The sequence below is a fragment of the Sardina pilchardus genome, chromosome 3, assembly GCF_963854185.1.
Source record: "Sardina pilchardus chromosome 3, fSarPil1.1, whole genome shotgun sequence".
NCBI classification, from domain to species: Eukaryota; Metazoa; Chordata; class Actinopteri; order Clupeiformes; family Clupeidae; genus Sardina; species Sardina pilchardus.
Window position 1 is genome coordinate 16,469,623 of NC_084996.1, and position 27,492 is coordinate 16,497,114.

General features: G+C 46.1%; 1 protein-coding gene across 2 annotated transcripts; it reads left to right on the forward strand.

Moving 5' to 3' along the window:
* LOC134076864 (serine/threonine-protein kinase/endoribonuclease IRE1-like) lies at positions 1-27,398 on the forward strand. 2 transcript variants are annotated; one of them, XM_062532130.1, is made up of 22 exons: positions 1-221; positions 4,850-4,967; positions 7,019-7,052; positions 7,809-7,881; positions 8,250-8,322; positions 9,374-9,496; positions 9,764-9,865; positions 10,632-10,893; positions 14,382-14,460; positions 16,012-16,177; positions 17,546-17,661; positions 17,935-18,120; positions 18,719-18,971; positions 20,235-20,325; positions 20,983-21,172; positions 21,427-21,526; positions 21,913-22,112; positions 22,397-22,544; positions 23,542-23,669; positions 24,211-24,334; positions 24,620-24,687; positions 25,425-27,398. In XM_062532130.1, exons 1-22 carry the CDS (start codon positions 150-152, stop codon positions 25,893-25,895), a joined length of 3,177 nt encoding a protein of 1,058 aa, XP_062388114.1. In that variant the 5' UTR covers positions 1-149; the 3' UTR covers positions 25,896-27,398. The 2 variants fall into 2 exon arrangements, with proteins under 2 accessions (XP_062388114.1, XP_062388116.1); XM_062532132.1 differs by having other exon boundaries at positions 20,238-20,325.
* The last annotated feature ends 94 nt before the right edge of the window (positions 27,399-27,492 follow it).

Sequence of the window (27,492 nt, forward strand, 5' to 3'; positions counted from 1 at the left end):
AGTAGCCAGGCGAGAGACAAGCTGGCCAGAAACACAAACAGCATGGAAGAAGACGCAATTTGAAAATTGTGGTTCTTGACTTGTCTTGGACAGTATTTGACTTACCAAAGTTCTTGTTGTGTTTATGAACTTAACCTGCTATTCGGAAGATGTGGGGAGTGTGTAGTCGGGCCCTCGTGTGGTGCATTTTCACGTTGATCTTCTGCATTGTGCCACAAACGGTAAGTATGGGTTGGGAAATTGCTAGCCTGCTAGCTAAAGAGTCGCACCAATTAGAGTAAACAAGTAGCAAGCAATAAGTATGTATTTTATTAAGCTGAATGTATTAACTCTGAGTGTTTAGTGAACCACATGTATCTGTCGTTCACACAAGTAGCTGCTTAGATGGCCAATGTGAGGAAGTACGTTTGGTAGAAAATAACTCGCCAGTTGAGACTTGAGTGGAACTTGTCCATCGCGTCGAAATCTTTGTTATAATCAAATGATTTGCTTAACATAATTTCCTGTTTTGTCATCCTCCAACATTACACCACCCTAAAATAACTAACATCTCTCCAATTTTATAATTCGAGTGGTAATATTGTGTGAATAGATCCAGCATATGGTAACGTTAATTCACTTTTAATTTGATGCATTGTCATGTGAAGATGGAATCGCTCACTAAATTGGCATTTTGCGAAACCTTTATTGGTTTAGGTTGCTAGATAATGTTAAAATGTCAGCATGTTCACGTCAAATATACTTTGCTCATGAGGCAATCTTGTTAAGCGATAAGTAGATTACATTAAACCTGTCATTGTGTCAGGGGTCTTCATCTGTATGTCTCACATGACAATGGTGGTCGGAACGTCTGCTGTACATAGGGCCGCTGAAGCCTTACATTTAATCAGTTGGAACAGAGATAACCCTATGCCCTAACTTCAGGATTCATTTATTTGTAACATGTTACACTGACTTGGACATAAAGTGAAGCATATCTCTTAATAGTTTGTGGTCCCTTCAGAGCATATTGTTTGTTTGTGTGTGTGTGTGTGTGTGTGTGTGGCTATTATTGTAAATGGATAAGGGACTAATTAATCACTTTCCTGTAAGAGCTGTGGGCTTTTTTTTTGCCTGAAGCACCAGCCACATGCTGTGTTCCTCAAACCTAATGGCCCACCAGCACCTCTGTTACTCCCATTTACATGATTATATGCAGAGGCTCTAGTGGAATAAGCAGAGACATGGGGCTGCATGGCAAATGACTCATCTGCACCCGCCTGGGTGACCCTGCATGTGTTGCCGTGGTTTCGGAGCAGATGGGAATTGCAAAGCGGCAACGCGGCAGCGAGGTCCAGAGTGGTCCAGGATCTGTGTGCTGCTGTCTGGAGCTCTTATCACAAGGACGCCGCATGGCCTCGGCAGGGTTCTGTGGAGCGGCGGCGTGCTGTGTTGTGCACCCTCCGCTTCTGTGATTGCAGCCACGTGACGCTCCCCCAGAGCCCAGAGTACTGATAGTTGTATGTCTCTGTTGACATAGGGAGGTCTGACCCAACTATCTGCCCATTGATTGGCACGGTGTGGCATAGTAAGGCCCGGGAAGCCTTGCACTGTGCATGGGATGTTTGGGCTGACCGCTTAAGTTGTCCTTTGTTTGTATCAGATGCACAAACATGTGCCCTGCTGTGCCATTCCTTGTCTGTTGTACTGCCATAAGTGTGCAGGCATTAACAAATAAGTGAAATGTTTTAGTAATGTTTGAGTAACCTTTGCTAAACAAAAAAAATGCTTTTAGTCTGGGGTTGGGAGCAATTTGAGGAAAAACCTTGTCTATACATAGACATACCTTAAAATTGCCATGTTTGGTCCTCTGAAAAAGGCACAAAGTATTATTAAGGTCATTCAATATTTTCTAAATGTTACCTCATGCATGCAAACAGAGGCTGGCAATATGGGCTACAGCAAGAATGGTCATTTTGTTGCGGGAATTATGAAGGCTATAGGCTTGTGTGTGTGCAGCACACAGACTAGACTTGGATTAAAAGTCACATGATTTCTAGAACTAGTGAATAGGTTAGTTCTAGTCTAGAATAGCATTAGGTAACATAACATAGGATGGAGATTTTAGCCTTATTTAGAAACGTTCCTTTGAGATTAGCTGAGAAAACGGGCAAGCATGCATGCTTTATTATGTTCTTGATAAGTGTTTCCGCACTCCGCCAGCCGCACAGCGCAAACACACACACACACACACACACACACACACACACACATTTCGATTTAGAGACCTCATTTGTTGTCTCCTAGATCAGTGGTTTTAAAACTGTATTTACAATGTAATTATCTTGCTGAATTGGCCTACACTATTGTATTTTAATGCCCAACACAATGGTGTTACTTGAAGAGCTATTTGTTTTCAGAGCCGCTACTCAGTGTCAGTCTGAAGTCTGAAAGTCTGAAAACCGGTGTCCTAGATGTTTATGGTTTGTGTCTGGTTTTGTGTCATTTATCGTGAATTAACCATAACCTCTCACCCAGTGCGCCTACAGTGCATTCTGATTTTGACTCACTAAAAACTGTTACACCTTAGTAGTAAGGGTTTCGAGGGTGCTTCAGCAGAGGAGTGAGTAAGTAGCCCACACTGTTGTCCACATTTTTAGCTTTAGCACATCTGGGCGTACAGCATTATGTAATCGACATTACGCAATGTCTGACTGGAGCAGTGAGAAAAGACGTTTTGATGTAAAAAGTTACAAAAAAAAGTGCCCGATGTTCCATGCTCACTTTTCACAGCGATATAACCAGTCCAGAATGCAGCATTAGAATTTCTCAGCCTACTGGCTCCAAACAGGGCTCAACAGATGGGCCTTTCAGAACATGAAAATGTTTTTTTTTTATGCTACTGAAAGTGAGAAAAGGAATTTATAGTGCCAGTGAATGAAAGTAGCGGCTTGGTTATCTTCTGTTCCTGTTTTGGGCGCAACCCTTTTTGAGGCTGCCGTGAAGTGGGAAGGTCCAGGTGCTCGGTGTTTGCTCTGGCCTTACAGTGTCCAGGTTATGGAGCAGTCCAGCAGCAGTTCACACAGTTTGGTTGGTATTGTTTTGTTGAGGCTTGTTAAACTGCAGTAGCTTCACTAGGGTTCTGATTGCTTGTTTGAACAGCCTTCCCCTTGGTGCTTCCCCCTTCTAAAGAATCTGGTGGGAAGGGACCTGTTATTCACTTGCGGTTCAGGGAAATGTGATTGGTTTGCCCTAAGGCCTACAAGCTGTGTTATTTGTCACATCTAAGGCTTTTTTTGGAGAAAGAAAAAAAACAACTTCTGTCAGTACATTTCAGATCAGTGATTCACTGGAAATCACAGGGGGGGATTTGTTTCCTGAAGCTAACTATTTTCTGGAGCTAACTGCTTAGCTTGTTTATGGGCAGAGGCAATGCTGGCTCAGTGCTTGGCTTTTAGCCTGAGGTTGAGAAATGGAGGCTTTCAGTAGTGATATGCACCCCACCCTTCTGTCTGTGGCTGCTGCCAGACTGGTGATCTAAGAGCACTGCTGGAGGAGTTGTTCTGCCCCCACACCCAGAAAAGGCCTCTCACCGTCTCACCCACAAATCGCACAACATACGGGGTCTGTCCACCTCTCTTACTTTAATAGTCTTTCTTGTGTATCTCTCGCTATATTGGTCTTTTTCATTGTAACATTTTTTCGATTGGTCCTGCTTGGTTTCCTGTGTGTTCTTTCCCAACTCTCTTTCCGTCTGCCCCCACTACCACCACCACCACCACCACCACCATGGACAGCCTATTTGGTTTGTGTTGGGCTCCGTCCATATCTCCCCATGGTGATGAGAGTGTGTGAGCCAAAGACTTGAGGGAGAGCAAAAAGATGCACACGTGCTATGTGGCCCTCACCCAGTCAGCCCACACTGCACCTGGCCTGTGACAAATAGAGCCCAAGTAAAGGAACAGCGCTCCAGAATAAGAAATGGGGAAGAAAGTAAGCCACACTGCGAGGTCACCCTGCTGTCCTCCGCATGGCGGGATCTCAGCGGAGTCTTGGCCGTGCTCTCCACTTCAGCTGCAGTAGTCTAGTCGGTAGAGCCGGTCTGGAGTTACAAGCTTGTGGGAAGTTTTTTTGTCCTGGCGGGGCGTAGGCAGTTGTTTATCAGTACAGACGACGAGCCTTATTGTTACGGTTCGCTTCAAGAATGTGTAATTGAGGACTTTAATTAGGTCTTACTGCCTTTGTCATTGATGTTTTGCTTGTGACGCATGAGTGTAAGTCGAAGGCAACTTTCCACAGGTGCAATCTTGTGAAGTTCATTCAGGCAGGCAGACATTTAGCTTGCACCTTTCACCAATAACCGGTTGTGTTCCTTCGCCCTTAAAGACGCAAGAGTCCTAATAGTGTATTGGACATTGGTGTCATGAATTTATCATATTTCTTTTTATCACATTTTTCACTTAAATAAAATGATACAGTACAAAACACAGCTGTCAACTTTCTGTCAGCAAAAGTTTTTTTGTGCACCAGTGTGAATGTAAACATACCTAAACATAAACAATACGCAAAGTATTAGTCCAGGAAATCCAGCCATTTGCAGAGGGTATGGCTCCTCACTATACCGTCACTATGCCTTTCATTGGGCTAGTATCATTAGCATGGCCTAAAATAAGTTGTGCTGCTACTTTTGTAGGCGCTAAAGCTTTTGGCAATAGTTGTGAAAGTGCTACAGGAGTCCTCTTACTTCATGATGCATATATAACCTCTGAGGGAGTTCAGTGGAGAATAGCTTTTGTCTTGTCTGGCTGCATGATTTTTCAGAAGTAGTCTTAGATGTATTTTTTTCAGTGATATTTGTCTTTTCTCGCAGGGTCTCTGCGAAGCCACACTCTCGCTGCCAGAGAGTCTCCTCTTTGTGTCCACGCTGGACGGGAACCTCCACGCCGTCAGCAAGAGATCAGGTTCCATCCAATGGACACTGAAGGAAGGTAAGCTGAGAAACAGGCCGCCGAGGCTCAGTTACACTTCTGGGCTGTTCCCCACAGGACCAGTGCTTTGTGTTCATAATACAACAGTTACACAAGACCCCCCCCTCACCCCCCTATTGGGATCTAGCTGAGACCTCAGGTTAGACTGAAGGGACGCCCAATCCTATCCATGAGAAACTGCATCTTGCTCACCTATTGTCACCACAAGGAAGCGATTGTCATAAAAAAAAACTCGGTGGACTCTGGATAGATACCCAAGCCCGGGTCATGTTTCTTTCCTTATTTCTTCGTTCTTTCTGTCCAAGAGTTTTTTTTTTTCTTCTCGTTCTGTTTATCCGTCTCTCTTTCACTTGAGTGCACTCTGTTTTGAAAAAGGTGCTACTATCATTACGGCCAAAAAAACCAGAGTTTCACTGCTTCTATTATCTGCACAAAACAATAACATCAAACATGAAAATACATGACTGAAACATGTACTGCCCTTATCCAGCGTGGTAGGAGTGGCATAGATATGCTATCACTTAACATACTCACAGTATCTCCAACAGAGAGAACTTATTTTTGCCTTATGTTAGCAAATTGTGTCTTGAGTCAATGCAGATAATTGGAGGCTTTCTTTAGCAGTGGGGAGGCGTGATGTTGAGATTACCAAGGTCGTGCCAGTGTAAAGCACCCCCCCCCCCTTCCGTAGCCCTCCTCCACGGACTCTGGCAATCATTTACAAGTCCGCAGCACGGGGACAAATAAACAGCCATCAAGGCCAGCAGCAGCAGCAGCTAAGAGCAGTCCCTGATCAGGCCCCCATTTCTACATCATTCATTGTCCCTCATGCTGAAATGCCACTGTGTGACTGTTAATGTCCGGCGCCCTAAATACATAATGTAGCATGATGTGCGCTCTCCGCTCCTCAGCCAGTGTCCAGTAGACGTATTTACTACCGACTACCATGGTAACCCGCTGCACCTCCGCTGGTCCTTCAGCAGTGGCAGCTGGCCATGTGTGTGGATGGGTTTGGTGACCGTCATACGCTCCATCTGGCTAAGTCGTCCGGTATATGGCTTGCCCTTCAGTGGACGAGACGGATGTCTCTTGTGTTGACAAAGCAAACGTCCTCTAGTGTTTAGGCCGTACTTAAAATACTGCTGGTTTGTCATAACTTGACTTAATGAAATAAGCCCAGAGATCACTTCCCCCCCCCCCTTTCATGTTGTTTGGTCTGCCAACTTGCTGACTATAACTTTGTTGTGACCGAGTAGCGCAGGAATTTCACTGATCTTGCGAAGGCTTGATGTTATAGTACTAAAACAAGACCACTGGAAGGCTAGGAGAAAACTAAAGTCTTGCAATAGTTCCTCTTTGCAAGTCCCTCTTTTTAGGGGTTTTTATGACTTACGTAAAATGCCTGTATGGCAAATAAACATCATTTTATGGCAATGGTTATGGCAAATAAGCATCATTTTAAATATGGTCTTAACTTACAAGCTCTGTAATGGATCAAAACATTGGTGACGCTTTGAAATTGGCCCCCAAAGCCCCCTCCCCCAAGTACAGTATTTAAACATGTTGATAGACCATCATGATGGTTGACCTTGTGTGCCTGTGTTATCACCTCAAGTTGTTTGTGTAGTATGAAGGTGTTATCAGCAGGGCTGTTTAGTGTGGTTGTGTATCCACAGTCTTTCCTGTTTTCACCCCGGGTGCCATTTTCTGTCCCTCGTGGGTGAAGGCCCGTGCCTTGTTGATTGTAAAAAAAAGCCTCTCAAGCCAATGCAAATATTTGTGAAGGTGGAGGTCTGCCCCTGGAGTTACAACAGCAAATGCATCAATTTGATGTTTGTCGAATTGCCGGATTTGATCGGAGGCATGGCACACAAAGGCACCAAATAGCTTTCTAATGATACCGGCAGGAAGTGCTTGTTTTTTTTTTCTTCTTCTGTGTAGTATTTGGTGCAGAGCCTTGCTGTAGGTGATCCATGACCTCTCAGTATTTGCATGAGAGTATGATATGTGTGGGAATCCTAACTGAACGCCTATCTGTCCTTCTCCTGTAGATCCTGTTCTTCAGGTCCCTACGCACGTGGCCGAGTAAGTATTGTGCTTGAACGCATGTGTGTATTTGTGTGTGTGTGTGTGTGTGTGTGTGTGTTTTCCAGTCTGTAGATATGTGATTGTGAAAGATACCAAACAGGAACTTCACAAGTTGCTGATCGAGCATCTCTTTTCCTGTTCACACTATAAGAGGAGGATCATTTTTGCAAGTCTTCGCTGATAAAAAAAAAAAAAAAAACAAGTCCTCATTGCCGTGCTTCTGCATCCATGTGCAAGAGTACACTGCAGACGTACTCTTGTGAAACAACAGTGCCCCTTCAGAGGCTGCAGCAGCAGTTCCACGTTCATGCAAGATGTGTGATTAGATATGTTGTGTGTGTGTGAGTGAGTGTTTTTCATCACTCAAACTGCCATTTCATATACCATCCAATGAGGGCCTGTCCTAGACTAATGGACAATGGACAGTTTTTTGCAAAGTTTAACAAGCAATCTCACCTGTTCCTGTGACTGGATGGTTCATTTATAGTTCATGAAGATGGTCATGGAACATGTGCCTTCCCCTAATTATTAAGTGCACACATCCACAGGGCTTTACATTCACTCTTTGCACTTTACTTTACCCAGCCAGCCTTTTGCAATACTCAAGATTACTTACAATTAATCTGTAAGGTAAAGATGAAGTACTTGGATACTTTTCAAAGAGCAGGGGAATTTTGTGTTTTGGTAGTGTTGTTGTATAATCAGATGGTACGGAGTCATTTTCTCAGGCTTTGTCCGTTTTTCCTTTTGCAGGCCGGCATTTCTCCCCGACCCCAACGACGGCAGCCTGTACTCTCTGAGCGGGAAGAACAACGAGGGTCTGACGGTGAGGCCATACACACACACACTCACGACTCTCTTCCCTTTTTCTTGCTACATCGATACAGCGGCTTCCTCTTTCTCTGGTGGCCTGGCCGCTCTGTCCCTTCAGCCTACAGGCCTGCTGTGGGAGACCCCCTTAGTGACTAAGTGTGTTAGCAAGTCTGACTAAGAACTATTGTAGCCACTTCCACTAGCAGTATGGTTTGTTCATTGTCCACTTCTGAGTCTTCATGTTTTGTTGTGGTGTTGCTAAATATGGTTGTTGTGACCGTGCAGAGGCCCAGCAGAGGCCCAGTAGAAGCCCATCACTGCCATGCCATGCCATGCTTTGTGCGTGTGTATTGATTGTTTGTTGCATTCTTGCTCTTGCAGAAACTTCCCTTCACCATCCCGGAGCTGGTGCAGGCCTCTCCATGCCGCAGCACGGACGGGCTCCTGTACACGGGTAAGGACGCCGCCTCTCGCCTCTCACCGCTCCCCGCTCCCGCTCTCTTCAGGCAGTCACACCCCAAACAGCCTGCCTCGCGCCCTGCCGTCCTCGAGTCCTCACGCGACCGCACCAGCTCAGCTGGCTGCCGCTGCCTCGCCCCGCCAGAGCCGAACAATGCAAATCGATTTTAAGATAAAGTCTGCCATTGTTTGCGGAAGTGCTGTGTCTCAATGGCTTCTTTTGAGTGTACACAGTGGCTTTGCTTAATGTCACCACCACAACCACCACCTCCTCCTCTTCCTCCTCCTCCTCCTCCTTCTCCTCCTCATCACTCTTGAAGTCTATTGCTGGCTCCTCCCTACTGCTTTCACGTGTGCTTTAGGTCTTATCCTCAGTGCTCACTGTAGTCCATTGCTGGCGAGGAGCTCAGGCATTTTTGTGCAGCGCTTCCACTAGGCAAACAAACGCCCGTTTGCGGAACTGCGGGGGTGCCGGCTGGCAGGCCTGGCAGGTGGGCGTCGCGGCGCTGTGGTTTTTTACTCCGTGCCATTCCGCGTTCGCCCACTCTGACCAGAACAATCCGTCTGCCGCCGCCACCACTCCCCTTAGCCAAGCGCGGAGAGGGAGGAACCGAGAAAGGAGAGAGTGCTCTACGTATGTGCGGGCGTGGATGGGTTTGCAAGTCGTTAGCAGCCCATTGCGGGTGCGAGGGGAAGATAATCCCCAGTGTCCTATTTGTCCATGTTAATGAGGTGGTCAGGCGTGAGTCGGCCCTCACCTGCGGCTGCGGCTGCGGCTTCCCCACTCACTGTTTATTAGCCTCTGGCAGTAAGGAGATGGCCACGCATCTAGCATTCGGTCACAAATAGCTGAGGACTCACGCCACAGTGTCTCAGCTTTCGCCCCTGTTACTCAGTCGGTTGTTTTTGTTGACGTTGTTTTTGCAAAGAAAACGGGCGATTATGCATGATCGTTTTGTATCGTTTTTCCATTGAAGGTGTGGGTGTTTTGTAGGAAGTGATTGCAATGGTGTGACTGATTAAAGTGTTTTTGCATGTGTGTGCAGGTAAGAAGCAGGATGTGTGGTATGTGGTTGACCTACTAACGGGTGAAAAACAGCAAACCCTGACCTCGTCTTTTGCTGAGATGCTCTGCCCGTCGTCTTCGCTGCTTTTCCTTGGACGCACCGGTAGGTAGTAAACAAACAGACCGAAAGACACACACTCTTTACACGTCCACCACACACACACACACACACACACACACACACATACACACACACACGATAACATGCAGTTATTCATACATGCAATATGCATTTGGACAAGTGTGTTAAGACACTAAGTCCAGCAGCAAAAAAACCCCCTAAACTCTTAAAAAAAAAAAAAAAAACCCATCTGCATAATCAGTGTTGTTGTTTCAGTATTGTTTCTTGATTTCTGTGTCTCTTGTGTAGAGTACACCATCACCATGTATGACACCAAGAGTCGAGAGCTGCGCTGGAACGCCACCTACTCCGACTACGCCTCCACCCTGCCCGACGACGACACCTTATACAGTACGAGCTTCGCCCGCCATCTTTAATAGGGATTCTTGAAGAGAACAGCTCCTCTCTCTCTCTCTCTCTCTCTCTCTCTCTCTCTCTCTCTCTCTCTCTCTCTCTCTCTCTCTCTCTCTCTCTCTCTCTCTCTCTCTCGTTTATCAGTAGCTGGTGTCTTGCTCCACTTCACTCTCCAGACGAAGCGGCGTAGAAAGTGGTTTACAGTCGTTATCATTTCACAACACTAGACTGTGTACTCAGCATGACGCAGACATAGCAGTGTACACAAGGCAGTTGTGGACATAGTTGAACTGACTGGCTGTTACCAGGAAGTTAGGTGATCTGTGAAGATGGGCAGAATCTTAACTGAAAATGTGTAAATGTTAGCTTTTCAGTTTAAATTTACTGTAATTTCGAGGACTGTGATTTCACAAGAGAATTCCTGTTTTGGGTGCTATTAGGACACTATTTACATATGTTGTAACTGATATCCCTCTTACTCTACTTGTACCAGAAGTGGAATGCTCGTCTTTGTAAACAGTCCAAATGTGTCACTGTAAACGTAATTGATTTATGATAAATATAAAAATGAAGGCTCAGATCCTTGAAACCTATGAAGCAATAGATTACTGAACTTAATCAGTTTCCTCTCCCACATTTAATGTGATCTCACCAAGCCCAGCCTGCCATGTGATGCGAACCCGAAACTGACTCATATTCCAATTCTGCCTATTCTGTCACAGCTCTCTAACACCGATCTCCCCTTGTGTTGTCTGTGTGGCAGAAATGGCCCACTTTGTGTCCAACAGCGACGGGCTGGTGGTGACGGTGGACAGCGAGTCGGGCGACGTCCAGTGGGTGCAGAACTACGAGTCGCCGGTGGTGGCGGTGTACATGTGGCAGCGCGAGGGCCTGCGCAAGCTGCCACACACCAACATGGCCAAGGACACGCTGCGCTACCTCACCTTCATGTCCGGCGAGGTGGGCCGCATCACGCGCTGGGCCTACCCCTTCCCCGAGAAGGAGAAGCCCGAGGACAAGCTCACGTAAGACGCTCGCTCGCGCACAACAGCGCACCTCACGTGTTACGTACCAACAACTAGTAGATCTGCCAGTCTGCCGTAGGCATTTAGGGACTGTTACTTGGCCGTTATTGTATGAACATGACCAAAGGTGTGGTTTTCAGGAACTGTCATAGGAATTTTTGTAGGGAGTTTTTTTTTTTAAATGTCATGCGTTTACGTGACTTAAGGTATTACATCTTAAGTCTGATATCTCTGTAAAGATTACAGAACCACATTTTTGGCTACTCCCGTGATGTAATTTTGTCTTGTTTTATCATTTCCACTACTCAAATTGTACTAGACTGAAACAGTAATGTGGACAGTGGCGTTACTATACTGGCGTTGAAGGCGCCTCAACAGCCCCCTCAGATGTTTAAAGTGAATGTGGATAGATTGTTTGGAGGGGCTGATTTCGGAAGAGATGTCTGACTGATAACCCCTCGGGGTTGCAAGCTATTTAAGCTAACGAATCATTTCGAAATCTATCAGTCTTGTGCAATCCTAAGGGCACTGCGAAGGGGGTGGGGTGGAGGATGTGGGCAGAGATGTTCGGCTTCGGAAAGTAAAAGTCCTGTACACTTAACACATGTGATTTCACTAATTAGCTGATCTACCTGGCTTAAATAATGTAAATAATCAGCTGATTAAGTGACAACTCAATGTCACAACTCCTATTTCTCACTCGTGAGTATGAGTCCATGCTATTTATGAGCTTTTGCCAGTTTTTAAAGTTCCACACCCTAAAGACCGGCATTGTGTGTAATGCCTCCAGGCGGTGTCTTCCGAGCCCATGTTGGGCAAATCCTCTCTGCTCGTGTGAAGGGTTGCCTCAGCTGGCCAGAGTGTTCAGGCTTGTTCGGCGTGTTTGGCAGGGAACGTTGCACAGGATGTCACCTTTGGTTAAGATTTCACAAGCTCTAGCACGGTCCGCTGAGTAGGGTTGGGTACCGACCCCTGTTCTTTTACCGGTACCGACCGAATCACGTCGGTATTACCGGGTATTGCTTCACGTGAAATTGAACGGTGCTAAATGTCGGTACTTTCATGTGCATCAGGAGCGGAGTGCGCCATCTGACGTCATGTCTGAGTGTAGGCTAACGTTATGTCGGTCTCAAAAACGAAAGTGAATAGGCTAACTTAATATGCACCATTTAAGCATACATGTATTGCATCAAGAGCAAGCAAAAATGAATCAAAATAGTAGGCCTATCCCTGGTAAGAACTTAAATAAACTGAAAGTTGACGGAGTGCAATGAAATGCACCCATCTTCTGAATCGCGAGTGAGACTGGATCCATTCAAAACGGTAAAACAGGACTTTAAATAGTTCAAAGCATGTGACAGAAAAATGTTTGAATGCTATTGAAATGTATCATGGCTAGATGATAATGATGTCTTAACAGCATTAATAATATCTAGGCTATTTGCCAAATAGCCTACTCGCTGTATTTGTCGTGACAACAGTTGCTCTAAGGACCGTATGCTTTTGCTGCGCTGCTCCAAGCAGTCAGCAGACAAGAGATGGTCATATAAAAATAGAAACTATGTCCTAACCGCGATGCGAGCAAACGATACATTCGTTTAAATTCATTGCTGTCAATTGGAGTGTCCTGACAGCAAGCAACGCGAGCAGCGCGATGTTTTGAGAGAACATTTATTGTTGGCATAGGCTACTACGGTTTCTATTTTCTCTCTGTCGCTCGCTTTGCTCTGTTATTTTGAATGCGAAATATGACTCATTAAAACGGCATTTTAACGGATTCACTCCCCCGATGCAATGCTATAATTTGATTATACACGTTGTAGGCCCACGCATCAGTTTGCTGGTTAACCTACACATACAGTTAACCTGACAGACTATGCGTAGCGTTTCAAGGTGGAACAATGCGCTGCATCAAGACGAGCTATAAGTTCAAATTCACGATGGCATGGAATGTTTTATTAGTCAAAGGATAAACGAACGATCAAACTCGCCAGCCTACTACTCACGTTAGAAACTGACTGAAACGAAGTAATCTAAACAACAGAACTGGTAAGGAGTGGATGATAATCTACCCAGATAGCAAAATGTATTTGGCCCGGATCCGCCAGGGATTCCCAAACTGTGGAACGCATACCTGCTTCTAGGAGCCTATGCGAGATGAAAAGGGCTATGGCGGAGAGGTGTTAAAAAATGAACTTTTAAAATATGTTGTAATTAATTAATGAATAAATGAATAACTTCTAAACCATTTGTAAACTCTATAGTAGGCTACATGTATGTTTTCATTAAAAAGGGACGGCTTATTAAACATGATGCCTGGCATACCGCTGACCTAGGCTACTGTTAAATTGCACAAAACAAAGGATTGCTTTTTTCATGAACATGGCCTAAAATAGCTACATCATCATATAACCCAATGCAATGGACTAATTATTTGTTCTATGTTTGGGTTTGATGGAGTCTGTTTAAAACAACTTTCACTATCCCTTATTCATGTTCATATTTAAGAAATGAGAGGGGTTTGTATTGTGTTAAAAACATTCTCAATGTATACATTTGATTTTGTGCAACTTGTAGTTGATACAAACAAGGTGTTACAGATTCAGTAAGGGTAAGGTACCGAAAAAAATACCGTTGAATACCGACACCGAACCTCAGGCACCGGCACCGGTACCGATATCGGTTCAAATGCGATAGGTACCCAACCCTACCGCTGAGTGACTTTCAAAAAACCCAGCCGTCTCCAAAGAGCGTGCAGTGGCTCAGAACGGCTGATGGTTTCATCTTGATAGTGTATTTGTAGACACTTTGAAGAGTTACTCTAGTGGTGTCTGGGTTATTAGGTGGGGAAGAGGTTGCGAAGATTTTTCTTTTGTACAGTAGTATTGCTCTCATAACCATAAACTTTATACCCAAGCCAACATTTGTGATTGTCAGTCTGTCATCTGGCAATCTGTCCCCTGTAATTGTTTGTAAACATTGCACTTTGTTATTGCATTGAAGGTTTGGTACCATATTATTTGTTCTGATAATTGAACGGTTCACAAGTTGAACGCAATGTTAGAATAAGGCAGATTTTCCTTTCCTTTTTGGTGGAATGGTTTTAGATACAGACATTTGGTCCTTATCTGAAATTATTGGATGCTGCCTGGAATACAATTTCTTCCTCCCCTGTACAGTTATTGAGTTAGGTATTCAAGTTAGTCTTCTCCATTTCATATAGCCCATTTCCCATGTAATATTACACTTGTAACTTTTGTTCTTCAAAAGTTGAATTGAATGAAACGGAAATCTAATCTGCACTACATTACGTTCCATTAAAAGTATCAGTCCTTATCATATTAAAGGATTAGCATATTGCAAGAAAGCTCAGAAACCTAAGGTATTCTATTACATAATGTTGGTTGTTATTCCTTGACATGCTGTCTGTATATGAGCAAAAGTTCCAAATGATGCTGACATGTGTGTTTGTGTGTTTGTGTTGGCAGGCCTACGCTGTATGTGGGTCGCTACTCCACCAGCCTGTACGCCTCGCCCTCTCTGGTTCACGACGGGGTCACAGTCATGGTGAGTGACCTCTGCGCTTAGGACAGCGTGACCTCCACAGCATGTGCATCTGGTTTAAGTGGACCCCACACCCAGGGCGGTTAGCCAAGGGGTTATGGTCACCCCAACCCTCAGGTTGGCCTCAAGGTGATGGTGCATGGATGGTGCAGCTTTTTTCAGCTGTGTTGCTGGGCAACCACATAGCCGATTCCATGTGTTTGGATTGGATGATCCTGATAATTTACCTATTGAATGAACAACGCTATTAACAAGTAACATTGCCTAGCAACACTGGCTCAAAAAAGCCTTGTGGATCATCAGCTTCTCACACGGCCTTTTTTGGTCATGCAGCGTCCTGTTCATGTAGGGCGGCCGCTCCGCTCCGCTCCAGAGCCAGTTTCTACTGCAGCCATTTTGGCTCTCCCGTTTCCCCTTTTTAAAGAGGGAGAAATGCTCTTCACTCTTAAGCACCCTTGACATACTCTTGTCTCTGTGTGGACAATGGGTGCCTCTCATGTAAAGTTTATACGTCCTCCCTCGCTCCTCGGGCCTCGATCCTCACTGATCTACATAAAGAAAGATAGAGGAAGGGATAGACTATCGTTGTTGCCGCTCGATCAGTCTTTATGTAGATCAGAGAGGATCGAGGCCCGAGGAGCGAGGGAGGACGTATAAACTTTACATGAGAGGCACCTAATGCCTGCGGCCAGATGCTGGAGTGAGAGTAGAGGACACAGTCCACTGGCCTCCACTCGCCCACTAGTGGCTACCTCCTCACGTCACGTGTGCTCAGAGCAGCCCTGCCAGTCCTGTGAAGATCCTCAGACCTGCTATTCCAGTGTGCTACTGTCACTTAACACCTACAGAAATGTGTTGTAAAGCAAAAAGGCATTACTTCAGGACTAAATATATGTTTGAGGGGACCGACCTCACTGAAAACAGTGTTTATTTTACACCTGTGCATAATCTAGGTGTATCTAACGTGCTCTTAACTGTGTCTCGAGTACTGACTAAGAGATGAAAACTAGTGTTTATGTGGGTGTGTATCTGGGTAGAGACTGCAGATGCACTTGCAGTAATGTTCTACAGTCAGGCATGCATTTTGTGCATATGTACAAACCTCAATTGTGGAATGCGAAATAATATCTTATCAATGATGATTTTTATTTTTTGTATTTTAATGGAGAACTGATTTTTCTTTTCACTTGGCCAATGATTTGAGATGTTACAAAGGTGACTATCATTCAGCACTTGGATACAGTAATTTCCAGCATATAAGCCGCAGAACAGTGTTTTATGCAAGTTAAAAGAAACACAACCATATTAACGGCCCCCCTGTATTAACCACATAGCTAAAGAAATTTTGCAAAATCAATGTATAAGCCACGGCTAATAGTCGGGAAATTACGGTATCCTTGAGTGGTTCCTGATTGTGTGTCTGTGTGTGTCTGTGTGTGTCTGCGTGTGTCTGCGTGTGTCTGCGTGTGTCTGCGTGTGTCTGCGTGTGTCTGCGTGTGTCTGCGTGTGTCTGCGTGTGTCTGCGTGTGTGTGTGTGTGTGTGTGTCTCCTCAGCCGCGGGGTAGTACCTTCCCCATGCTGGAGGGCCCCAACAGCCAGCAGAGGCGTGTGGACAAGGGGCAGGGCTGCGTCATCACCCCCAGCACAGACATCCACCCGGGCACGGCCCTGGAGAAGACCAGGCACTTCAACTTCATGTGGAACCACCCTCTAATCATAGGTACTGCACTACTGACTCACACACACACACAGGGACAAGCAGTTAAGGCCATTGCGGTCCAAAACCTAAAACTGTTTCTGGAATTTAGTTTTAATTATCTGTGCTTTCACATACAAGTAGTGTCATGGGACACTGGGATTTCCTACTGCAGAATTGTGGTGGTGGTGGTGGTGGTGGTGGTGGTGGTGGTGGTGGTGGTGGTGGTGGTGGTGGTGGTGGTGGTGGTGGTGGTGGTGGTGGTGGTGGTGGTGGTGGTGGTGGTGGTGGTGGTGGTGGTGGTGGTGGTGGTGGTGGTGGTGGTGGTGGTGGTGTGTGTTGTGTGTGTGTGTGTGTGTGTGTGTGTGTGTGTGTGTGTGTGTGTGTGTGTGTGTGTGTGTGTGTGTGTGTGTGTGTGTGTGTGTGTGTGTGTGTGTGTGTGTGTGTGTGTGTGTGTGTGTGTGTGTGTGTGTGTGTGTGTGTGTGTGTGTGTGTGTGTGTGTGTGTGTGTGTGTGTGTGTGTGTGTGTGTGTGTGTGTGTGTGTGTGTGTGTGTGTGTGTGTGTGTGTGTGTGTGTGTGCATAAAAGAAATGAGGACATCAGTGTGAAAAAATCTTGAAAGTAGTTTTGCATGTGCTGCACTGAGGCCTGCACCCAACCCCTTCAGTTCCCAATGTAACCAACAGCAACCCTGCACTAGATATCAGTAGGACATGCTATTGCTATTGGTTACACACGAGCACACATGTGAACTTGCAGCTATTGAGGTTATTGATAAGACGTGCTCCCACACACGTGTCCATACAGCCATGCGCTGCATGTGCCAATAACGTCTGGATTCACACGCAGTCGAACGTTCCAGAAAAAACACACTAGCGTATCAGTGTGGTGTTTAAACACCTGCTGCAGCTTGGTCCTGCTCCACCACACACACACACACACACGCACACACACACACACACAGACATAAACATGTGTATGCTCACGTGCTGAGCAAAATAAAGAAACAAGCTGCAGTAACTGCAGGAGTGCCCATCTGCTGCTGTTCTCACTAGAACACACACCTGCATTCCTACTGGTAAAGGCTCTCACACTGGACACACACGCACACACACACACACACACAAACACACACGCACGCATACATGCACACTGCAAGATTCACATGCTCCAAATGCTGTTGTTGCGACTACTGCACTCTAGTGGTCAAATAAAGTCACTGCAGCCTTTCTTACCTTTGAGGTTCAATGTGTCCTATTACCAAGAGAAATGGTTGTGAATGCGCTTTTCACCTGATATTGCATCCAACTCCATCAGAGTTGATTTAATCCCCCTATTGGTTGATTGGTTGATTGATTGATTGATTGATTGGTTGATTGTGGTTCTTCTTAGGTCACCATGAGATGCCACCTGATGCCCACAGCTCCCTGTTGGAGAGCTTTCCTGAGAATGTGCCTCGTCCCCCCCATAATGTCATCCCCCCCACCACAGAGAAGACCCATGAGGAGGTAACCCCCAGTGTGTGTGTGTGTGTGTGTGTGTGTGTGTGTGTGTGTGTGTGTGTGTGTGTGTGTGTGTGTGTGTGTGTGTGTGTGTGTGTGTGTGTGTGTGTGTGTGTGTGTGTGTGTGTGTGTGTGTGTGTGTGTGTGTGTGTGTGTGTGTGTGTGTGTGTGTGTGGGTCCGAGAGACGGAGTACTAATTTGAGTTTTTATCATGAAATAGTTTGCCCATGCTACTCTTCATTGAAAGTCTCATTTTGTGTGTGTGTGTGTGTTTCTCAGAAGGTGAACGACAGCGGGATGGAGCAGACCAGCGGGCCTCCCCCGGTCACAGACATCCAGGACAAGCCAGGGCGCGTGGTGCGTCCCGAGGCGCCGGTGGACTCCATGCTGAAGGACATGGCCACCATCATCTTCAGCACCTTCCTGCTGGCCGGATGGGTGGCCTTCGTCATCATCTACCCAAAGGTACGGGACACGACACAGCACTGGCTCACCAGCTGGAGCAGATCACCGCAAGCTCTGGGGCCATTCATGGTGTAGTAGTAGCAGCACGTGTGGTCACTCAGTTTTTCCCTTGTTAGTATCGTGACGTTAGTTTCAGTTCATTTTGCTGGAGACAGCAGCTATGTCATTCTTTCGTTCATGCTAATGGTGATTCCCCTTTTTTCCCCTCTCACTCTTACACATTCTCACATTCTCTCTCTCGCTCTCGCTCTCTCTCTCTTGCTCACTCACTCACTCACTCGCTTTGCTTGCTTTCTCTCTCTGTCTCTCTCTGTCACTCTCACTGACTCACACAAACACAAAATATGCGCACACCCTCTTCCTATTCATCTCCCTCCGTCTCTCTCTCTCTCTCTCTCTCTCACACACACACACACACACACACACACACACACACACACACAAATATGCACACACACACGCATGTATGCACACACACACCCTCTCCATCACACACACACACACACACACACCCCTCTCCATCACACACACACACACACACACACACACACACACACACACACCCCTCTCCATCACACACACACACACCCCTGTGCAGAGTGTGCAGAAGCAGCAGCAGCTGCAGCACCAGCAGTTCCAGCGGCAGATGGAGCAGAGGCTGGAGCTCCTGCAGCGGCAGCACCCGCTCTTCCAGCCGCCCGACGCCCTGCCGCCCGACGCCGACGACTTCCTGCTGCGCGCCGCCGAGAGCTCGGACCACAGCAGCCCCGTGGGCACGCCGCGCGCCTCCAACCACTCCAACCTCTCGCTGTCCGAGCTGGGCAGCTCCGCCAACGAGCACGACGAGACCGGTGAGTGAGGGGCGGACCCGTGAGCTGAACCAATGGGCACTGGCAGTGGCGTACGCTGTATCTTAGTGGGGGTTGACTGTGGTGCTCTGTGATGCAGTAGGATGTAGGGATGGGCATTCGATTACATTTTCTTAGTCGATCGTCGGGAGAATTAACGATCAACTATCGATTAATAAATAAATTAAATTATTTATTTAATTTAAAATGCAATGAAAATACAAAACCACAACGTGTTTGTTGGGTAGTGTGAGTCTTGAAGCAATGAAATCAATGTCACTGTGTGGCAACAATGAAACATTTTACCAGACAGGGGCAATATTTGACGCCATTCTCAGTTTAATGCGAGTTTCCGTTTTGATTGCGCTCAGTTTCAACCTAGCATCGACTCGAATTTAACATGGAGATTTATTGAAACCAGTCACGCCAGCCTACAGTAGGCTACTATCACCAGACTGGTGTCTCACAGCTCCTGCTTCTTCTCTTCGTAGTGAGATTCTACCCGTTTGGTAGACTAAATAACATTAGCCTACAGGATGCACCGCTATATTTATTCAAGTGGTAGGCTAGTTTGAGTGTGGCGGTGTTGTACTTTGCTTTGGATAGCATAACAATACACGTTGTTGTAGTGCTTGCAGCGAACTAAGTCACTTTTCAAATTAAAATGGTCCCATCATGCCACACTTCACCGTGACCCCTTCATGATTGGCTACTACTGAAATCAAAACGGAAACTCGCAGTTAACTGAGAATGGCGTCAAACATTTCCCCCGGCTGGTAAAATGCTTAATTGTTGCCACGCAGTGAAATTAATATCATTGTTTCAAGACTCTCACGACGCAACGCAACTTACAATAGTTTAATCGATTACAAATGTATGTTATTGACGAAATTCTTAATGATCAATCCTCGATTGTCGATTAATTATGCCCATCCCTAGTAGGATGTGAAAAGAGATTTTCAAGTACCGTTGAAAATTCAGCACAAAATTCAGCTATTGGTGTGCCATATGTATGGATATTGAATTTCCCCTTGGGGATCAATAAAGTATCTATCTATCTATCTATCGATAGTCTGACTATGTGTGGTACTGTACAGTACTACTTCCACTCCCTTTTATTTACCCCTACTTGCACTACTGCAACTGTGGCACAAGAAGTTCTTGCTATATTGTAAAGTATATAGTATGCGACAATGCAACTTGGTGATGCAGTGTAGATTTGACATTTTTCTTTTTTTTATTTTGTTTGCTTGTTTGATTTTCCAGAAGACGAGTCAAACATTGTCCGAGTCGGCAACATCGTGTTCAACCCCAAAAACGTGCTGGGCCATGGAGCAGAGGGGACCATTGTGTACAGGTGAGGAGTCTAGAGTGCTGTTGGACCGCTGTGTAACCCAGTTGATGTCAATGTGGTCTGGTCACCATGGCTGTGCTGCAGGTGCCTTTTGCCATTGGAACTATTTTGTGCTAAGCTGTGGTGTAGTCTATGTGATACGCAGCAGTATACCCACTTAAAAAGCATCACCATCTCAATATACCCACTTAATATAGGCAAGGATATGTATTAACATTTGATCACAGTGTATTCACTACAGCTAACTGCTACATCACCGTATGTTCACTACAGCTAACTAGATTACACCACTGGTGCTCACTCAGTACTCTTCCCTCAAAGAGTAGACCATAGGTGCCTCTCATGTAAAGTTTATGTGTCCTCCCTCGCTCCTCTGGCCTCGATCCTCACTGATCTACATAAAGAATGATGGGGCGGCAACAACGATAGTCTATCCCTTCGTCTATCTTTCTTTATGTAGATCGGTGAGGATCGAGGCCTGAGGAGCGAGGGAGGACGTATAAACTTTACATAAGAGGCACCCCATGTTAGTCTGAATGTTAGCACTAGAGTCTAGCGCTAGACTTTCTGGAAAGGGCTAATCTCAGGGTCAAGCTCAACTCTTAAGATGTAATAATCGGGTCTGAGATGGTTCCTGAGCTGCTCTCGTCTCGTCCACAGGGGTCAGTTTGATAACCGCTCGGTGGCCGTGAAGCGGATCCTTCCGGAGTGCTTCAGCTTCGCCGACCGGGAGGTGCAGCTGCTGCGGGAGTCGGACGAGCACCCCAACGTCATCCGCTACTTCTGCACCGAGCGCGACCGCCAGTTCCAGTACATCTCCATCGAGCTGTGTGCGGCCACGCTGCAGGAGGTACGGCACCAGCCCCGACACAGAGAGCGCTCCTCTCATTTTCACTTACTCAAATCATTAAGCTCCTTCACCTGCTCAATAGTTTAAATCAATTGGACATCGATTTACTATAACGATCCCTGCTTCCTTAAATTGATCCATTTATATATGCTCCATTATTTAGTTTTACTTGAGTCCATTTGGGAGCTGGACAGAGGTGATGGTGTTGGTGATGTCGGTATGGAGTAATTCACTGTGTGTTCCTGTCGTGACAGTATGTGGAGCGGCCTGATTTTGACCGCCACGGTCTGGAGCCCGTCTCTCTGCTGCAGCAGGCCATGTCTGGCCTGGCTCACCTCCACTCACTCAACATAGGTAAGCTCTTCCTGAAGTCGTTAGTGACGTCCTGGGGCCTAGGTACTCAATATAGGCCCCCTCATGGCAAGATATCCATAAACATCCCCTTTAGCCTTCATGTGTACTAGATAGTAATTCGGAGACGTTGTGATAAGTAACAGTTTGAACCAATCATTTTAAGCTTTTATATAATATATGGCAAATTATATACTGTGTACAATAACCAGATGTGTATATTGTGTAAAATAGCGATATATATTCAAATGAAGGTCCATGTCACTTCGTGAGAATATCTGATTAATAAAACAAAAACAAAATACAGGGTCCTCACACAGTGGCTGTGACCCTTTAAGGAAATCCATGGAACCAAAACTCAGAGTCTTTGTCCCGCTCTTCTGCTGTAGTGCACCGGGACCTGAAGCCCCACAACATCCTGGTGTCCATGCCAAATGCCCACGGGCGCGTGCGCGCCATGATCTCGGACTTCGGGCTGTGCAAGAAGCTGGCGGCGGGCCGTCACAGCTTCAGCCGGCGCTCCGGCGTGCCGGGCACCGAGGGCTGGATCGCCCCCGAGGTCCTGAGCGAAGACTGCAAGCACAACCCGGTACGTAGCGGGACCGTAGGATGGGCATGTAGATGGGGAAGGAGCCATTTATGAGTAGTAAATAGAATAATGTTATAAAATATTTACTTTGAAAATCAGTCGGTTATTAGCTGATTAGTATTGATATGGTTCTCTTTTCATGCGTTGTCCAGATAAAGTACTGTACCTAGCTTCGTTTTTATAGTACAATTTTGATGCAAATCTGTTGTTTTTTTATTCGGTCAGTGTAGGCCAGATCTTTAACGTGTGCCTCTCCTCTCTATGTGTTCGTCTTCCGTCCTCAGACGTGCACCGTGGACATCTTCTCGGCCGGCTGCGTCTTCTACTACGTGGTGTCCTCGGGCAGCCACCCGTTTGGGAAGTCGCTGCAGCGGCAGGCCAACATCCTGCAGGGCACCTACAGCCTGGAGCAGCTGCAGCCCGACCGACACGGTGAGGCCCGGCGCTCCCTCCCTCCCTCTGGGCCCTGCTCACAGAGCCCTGGCCTGGCCCTCAGAAATAGATCTATTGATGACCTCTCATGGGGAAAATAGATCTATTGATGACCTCTCACGGGAAAAATAGATCTATTGATGACTTCCCATGGGAAAAATAGCTTTGATCGATGATTTATATTTGTTTATATTGATCAATGATCAATAGCTTTGATCAATGATCAAAGTCTGATCGGTTCAGGCACAGACATTCGACCCTGCTTCAAGTTCTGTGGAGCTCGGCCTCAGCCTATTAAAGATATTTCCCTTCGTGATGAGCGATTATTGGCACAATCAAACAGGCGTTATTTTCCTCTCACGCACTTTATCATGTTTTAGCACTTCCGCTGTCTGCTTCCTGTTTTCCTACTTCACTTCCTTGAAACGCTCTAACTCAGAAAGCCCATGACCGGATTCCAACTTTGTTCCAGTTTTTTTAATCCCTCCTGCCTATCCTGGCTGCTGCTTTAGCACATTATTAGATCACTTACAGTAATCTGCGTTGCCCTGCTGAAGGGGGGCTGAGGTTATTACAGTTTTCCACAATTGCTGAAACACTAAACTCATTCTTCTCTGAACCAAATTCTCACATGCCTGAACACATTTCTTGAATCGATCGCCCTTTTGCCAAATCTTTAAATAGTTTTCACATATAAAACACAATTTGCAGATCTCATAGACTCTTTGCAAAACTCTAATCACATTATCTTGCAATAAAACAATATTTTCATTGTGATGCATATTGATAACCACAAGTGGCAAAAGGTAAACACAAATAAAGTACAAATGGCGTACGTTAAACACGACTCAAAATGTATCACACTTGTTTCAAATGATGTGATACAACCAATGGACAGAAACAGTCAGAGTACATTGTAGGATGTAGACTGTTATGTACTTCTCATTTACACGGTGTGTGTGTGTGTGTGTGTGTGTGTGTGTGTGTGTGTGTCCAGAGGACATTGTGGCCCGAGAGCTGATCCAGCAGATGCTGAGCATGGAGCCGGAGCAGCGTCCGTCGGCGGAGCGTGTGCTCAAGCACCCCTTCTTCTGGAGCCTGGAGAAGCAGCTGCAGTTCTTCCAGGTCTGAGCAGCAGTGCTGCCCGCCCACACACACACTTACACACTCACACACGCACACATGCCTGCCTTCACACCCAGCCATGCTGCACTCCTAACACCACACCCTCCTCCTCCTCTGAAATACCATTGTTATTATTATACACACCTGCACACACACTTTGCACCCTGCCCTTCAGACCCAACCTTTGGTCTGGTTCACTATCCAAGTCATACACACACATACACATACACATACACATACACATACACATACACATACACATACACATACACATACACATACACATACATTCATACACACATACACACACAAGAAAATGCACTCTACCAAGTTCTATAAGTAGAGGAATATTGGAATACATACCATGTATGTTAATGTTGTTTTATAGATGTTCATGTTATGTTACTTATTTTCCCAAAGCCTTCCTTTGTGTTTGTTTATTCATTGTATGCTGCTCTTTCTTGCATGTGAACTGTGATGAGTGTGATAATACTTTATTATGCTGCTCACTGTCTAACTGTGTAACTTCCTGATCTCACAGGACGTGAGTGACAGGATTGAGAAAGAGCCGCTGGACGGACCAATCGTGCGACAGCTGGAGAGAGGGGGGCGGGCCGTGGTGAAGGGAGACTGGAGAGAGCACATTACAGTGCCTTTGCAAACAGGTCAGAGACTGTCATGTGGCACGCCTGCTTTCTCATTGAGGAGGACAATTAGCCTACATACAACAGAGCTTATCTGCTGTGGCCAAACAAACAAAAAAGAATACCATAAAGATAAGATTTGATATGTTGTAGGTTATAGGCCCTGTAATATAGGGATATCTTTTACATATATTTTTCAGATTTTGACAGAGAATTATCAGAAATGATTATGAAGTGTTTAAAGATAAAGATTGTATTATAAAGATGGTGTTTGGTAAATGTGTGTGTATATATATTTTTCTTCAGATCTCCGGAAGTTCCGCTCGTATAAAGGTGGATCTGTAAGGGATCTCATGCGTGCGATGAGAAATAAGGCAAGTATTTTCAGGACTCAGCTGAATTACACTACCCGTAATTTCCCGACTATTAGCCGCAGCTTATACATTGATTTTGCTAAATTTCTTCAGCTATGAGGTTAATACAGGGGAGCAGTTAATATGGTGTTAATATGGTTTTGTTTCTTTTAATTTGCATAAAACACTGTCCTGCGGCTTATACACAAAGCGGCTTATATGCGGGAAATTACTGTATAACTCTGAGTTGTTAAAGCAACACAATGTAGTTTCTGTACTGTAAAATAACTGCTTCAAAATGATTTTGATGCACACTGACTCCCAATAAGGGCAGTGGTGTCTCTGACCATACTGATGCACACCTGCATTAATTATGCGTATTGCATTATGAATCATTGTCGACGCCATTGGGGGCTTGCCCTTTTGGACTGTTTTAGACAAATCGAGGGCTGACAACCAAAGGGGCATAATTGACATTTCACCAACTTTACAGGAGAGCCAAAACAAATCAAATTATATAATATAATTTTTTCAGCTACAAAGAGCTCATCAAGAGCTTTCAGGTGATATATATAACTCAATTTTGACCAAAATGTCACTTACGCCCCTTTGGTTCTCAGCCCTCGAAATGTGGTACCCCCTTAGTGTTAAATGGCTACTCGGTACACTAAAAATGACGAAAGGGGTCATTGATTGGTCATGTTGCTGTGCGTTGGTGAATATGGCTCTAATAATGTGTTTCCCTCTGGGCCGTGCAGAAGCACCATTACAGGGAGCTGCCCCTGGAGGTGCAGGAGACGCTGGGCTCCGTCCCCGACGAGTTTGTGGCCTACTTCACGTCCCGCTTCCCGTCCCTGCTGGCGCACACCCACCGGGCCATGCGCCTGTGCGCCCAGGAGCGCCCCTTCCTGCCCTACTACCACCACACCGAGCTGCTCCCTCCCCCGCCCCCACGGACTACTGCGCCCCCCGCGCCCCAACCCGCACAGCCGCCCCCGGCGGGCCCCTGTGCAGACACTGCCCCCCTCTGCTCGGAGGACAAACAGCAGCCCAGCGCGGCGGCAGCAGAGCCGCAGGCCACGGTCGAGCCCGCCGGCTCAGAGCACAGCGCGACGGCAGCGTTGGTCGCCGGACCTGCGGCCGCTGCAGCAGAAGCGCTCGCGCACGAGAGCCCCGCGGAGCCGGCCGGTCCACCCGCAGACCCGACGCAGCTCGGCGGGCCGGAGTGAAGACGGCCCGGGGCAAGGGTGAAGAGTCGTTGCCTTGGCGGTGGACACATTCCAGGGGTCTGGCCTGCACTCTCTGCTCTCTGGCTCTGTCTCTGGTGTGGACCAGGCCTGCAGTGCCTGGGCCACGCCTGTAGGTGGAGCAGCAGCAGCAGTAGCAGCAGTCGTCTGCCCCCAAAATTCCCCCTTACTCACACCCACTGAAGTGCCTTGACTTGGAACCCACGAGCGCCTCTGAGGTGTCCAGAGTTCCTGGCAAGGAGTCACAGGAGTGGCCTTGAGTGGCGGTTGAGTTGTGTGATCCACAGGGAGATCCTAAAGAGCCTGTTCTCTTTTGGAGTGCACACATTCAGTGCATGGAGTGGAGCATTACATTGATTTTTGTTCTTTTTCAGACACTTGACATTGACAGATTTTTATTTCTCTTATCCTTGTGCAATGTTGTTTATATTAGTTAAATGAGTTTTCACTGTCAAATGTTTATTTTTGCATAAATACCAGTGGCTTGATTATGATCTAAGCAGTAATGAGTGCCTTATGAAACACACACACATGTACACACAAACATACACCCACACACACACACATACGCGCACATAAACACACACACACACACACACACACACCGAACAGACTTTAAATGATTATTGCATTGTTGTGCGTATGTGGTGCGGCTTCAGTGTGGACATGTCTTAATGGGTGAATGGCCTGGTGTCCGTTTCCTGCTGAGTTCTCCCAGTCCTGAGAGAGTGACCGTCCGTCGCCATGCCATGCCTGTCTGTCTGATGACGGACGATGGGACACTTTTAGCTGTACAAGTGCACATCCTCACGTCTCTTTGGGTTTTACCTGTACTTTTGTACTTTTTGTATTCTTCTTTTTCACCTGATCGGTTTATGCCCAAGAGCATTATGGAAAGGTGTCCGATGAGATAAGTCTTGTTGTTTTAACACTACATTTGAGTCCTATTTTTCATGAACTCACCGGGACAAGCTGATTTATGCTCTGAAGCCCAAATTGGTGCACAAGTATGAACTCCTCCCCTATTTATTTGGAGCATTACAGTAGTAGTTTTTCCAGTCTCAGGAAACGGAGATAGACGTTTAGAATAATCCGTCCTCTTGATGTTGCCGTTCTTTGTCAAAGAGTTAACATGCTTAATTTAAGTGAAGCCCCTGAGTCCTTTGAATTGTGTTAATGGGGAATCTATTAATTACATTTTTATTTTGTAATGTGGGCCTGTGACTAATGATGGTTATAAATGCACAGTGTCAGTTCAATTTTATGATGTGGTGTTTAGCTGGCTTTGATTTTATTGTGGATGTGGATGCCTGAGTAACGTGCATCTTGGTGTTTTTTTCTTTCTTTTTTTAATCAGTTCATGCCCTTTGAGTATGCAACGTCTCCTTTCTAATGCAACAGGTTTTCCAGTCTTTGATGCCAGACCACTTATCTCTCGAATTCAAGCTGCTATGTGATATGCCAAATAAATAAAATTACAAAGGACTGCTGTGTGATACCTTTTGAAAACTTACCACCACACTTTGGCCCTCCCCTCGCCTGAGAGAGACCGGTAAGTTTCGATTTTCACAAAACAGTC

What these genes read in the sequence shown, in the direction of transcription:
- LOC134076864 (XM_062532130.1), top strand. Translation starts at nt 150, where the DNA reads ATGTGGGGAGTGTGTAGTCGGGCCCTCGTGTGGTGCATTTTCACGTTG. An exon ending in GCTTTTCCTTGGACGCACCG is followed by an intron (nt 9,497 to 9,763) that starts GTAGGTAGTAAA and finishes TCTCTTGTGTAG; the next exon opens with AGTACACCATCACCATGTAT. An exon ending in GTGCGGCCACGCTGCAGGAG is followed by an intron (nt 21,173 to 21,426) that starts GTACGGCACCAG and finishes CTGTCGTGACAG; the next exon opens with TATGTGGAGCGGCCTGATTT.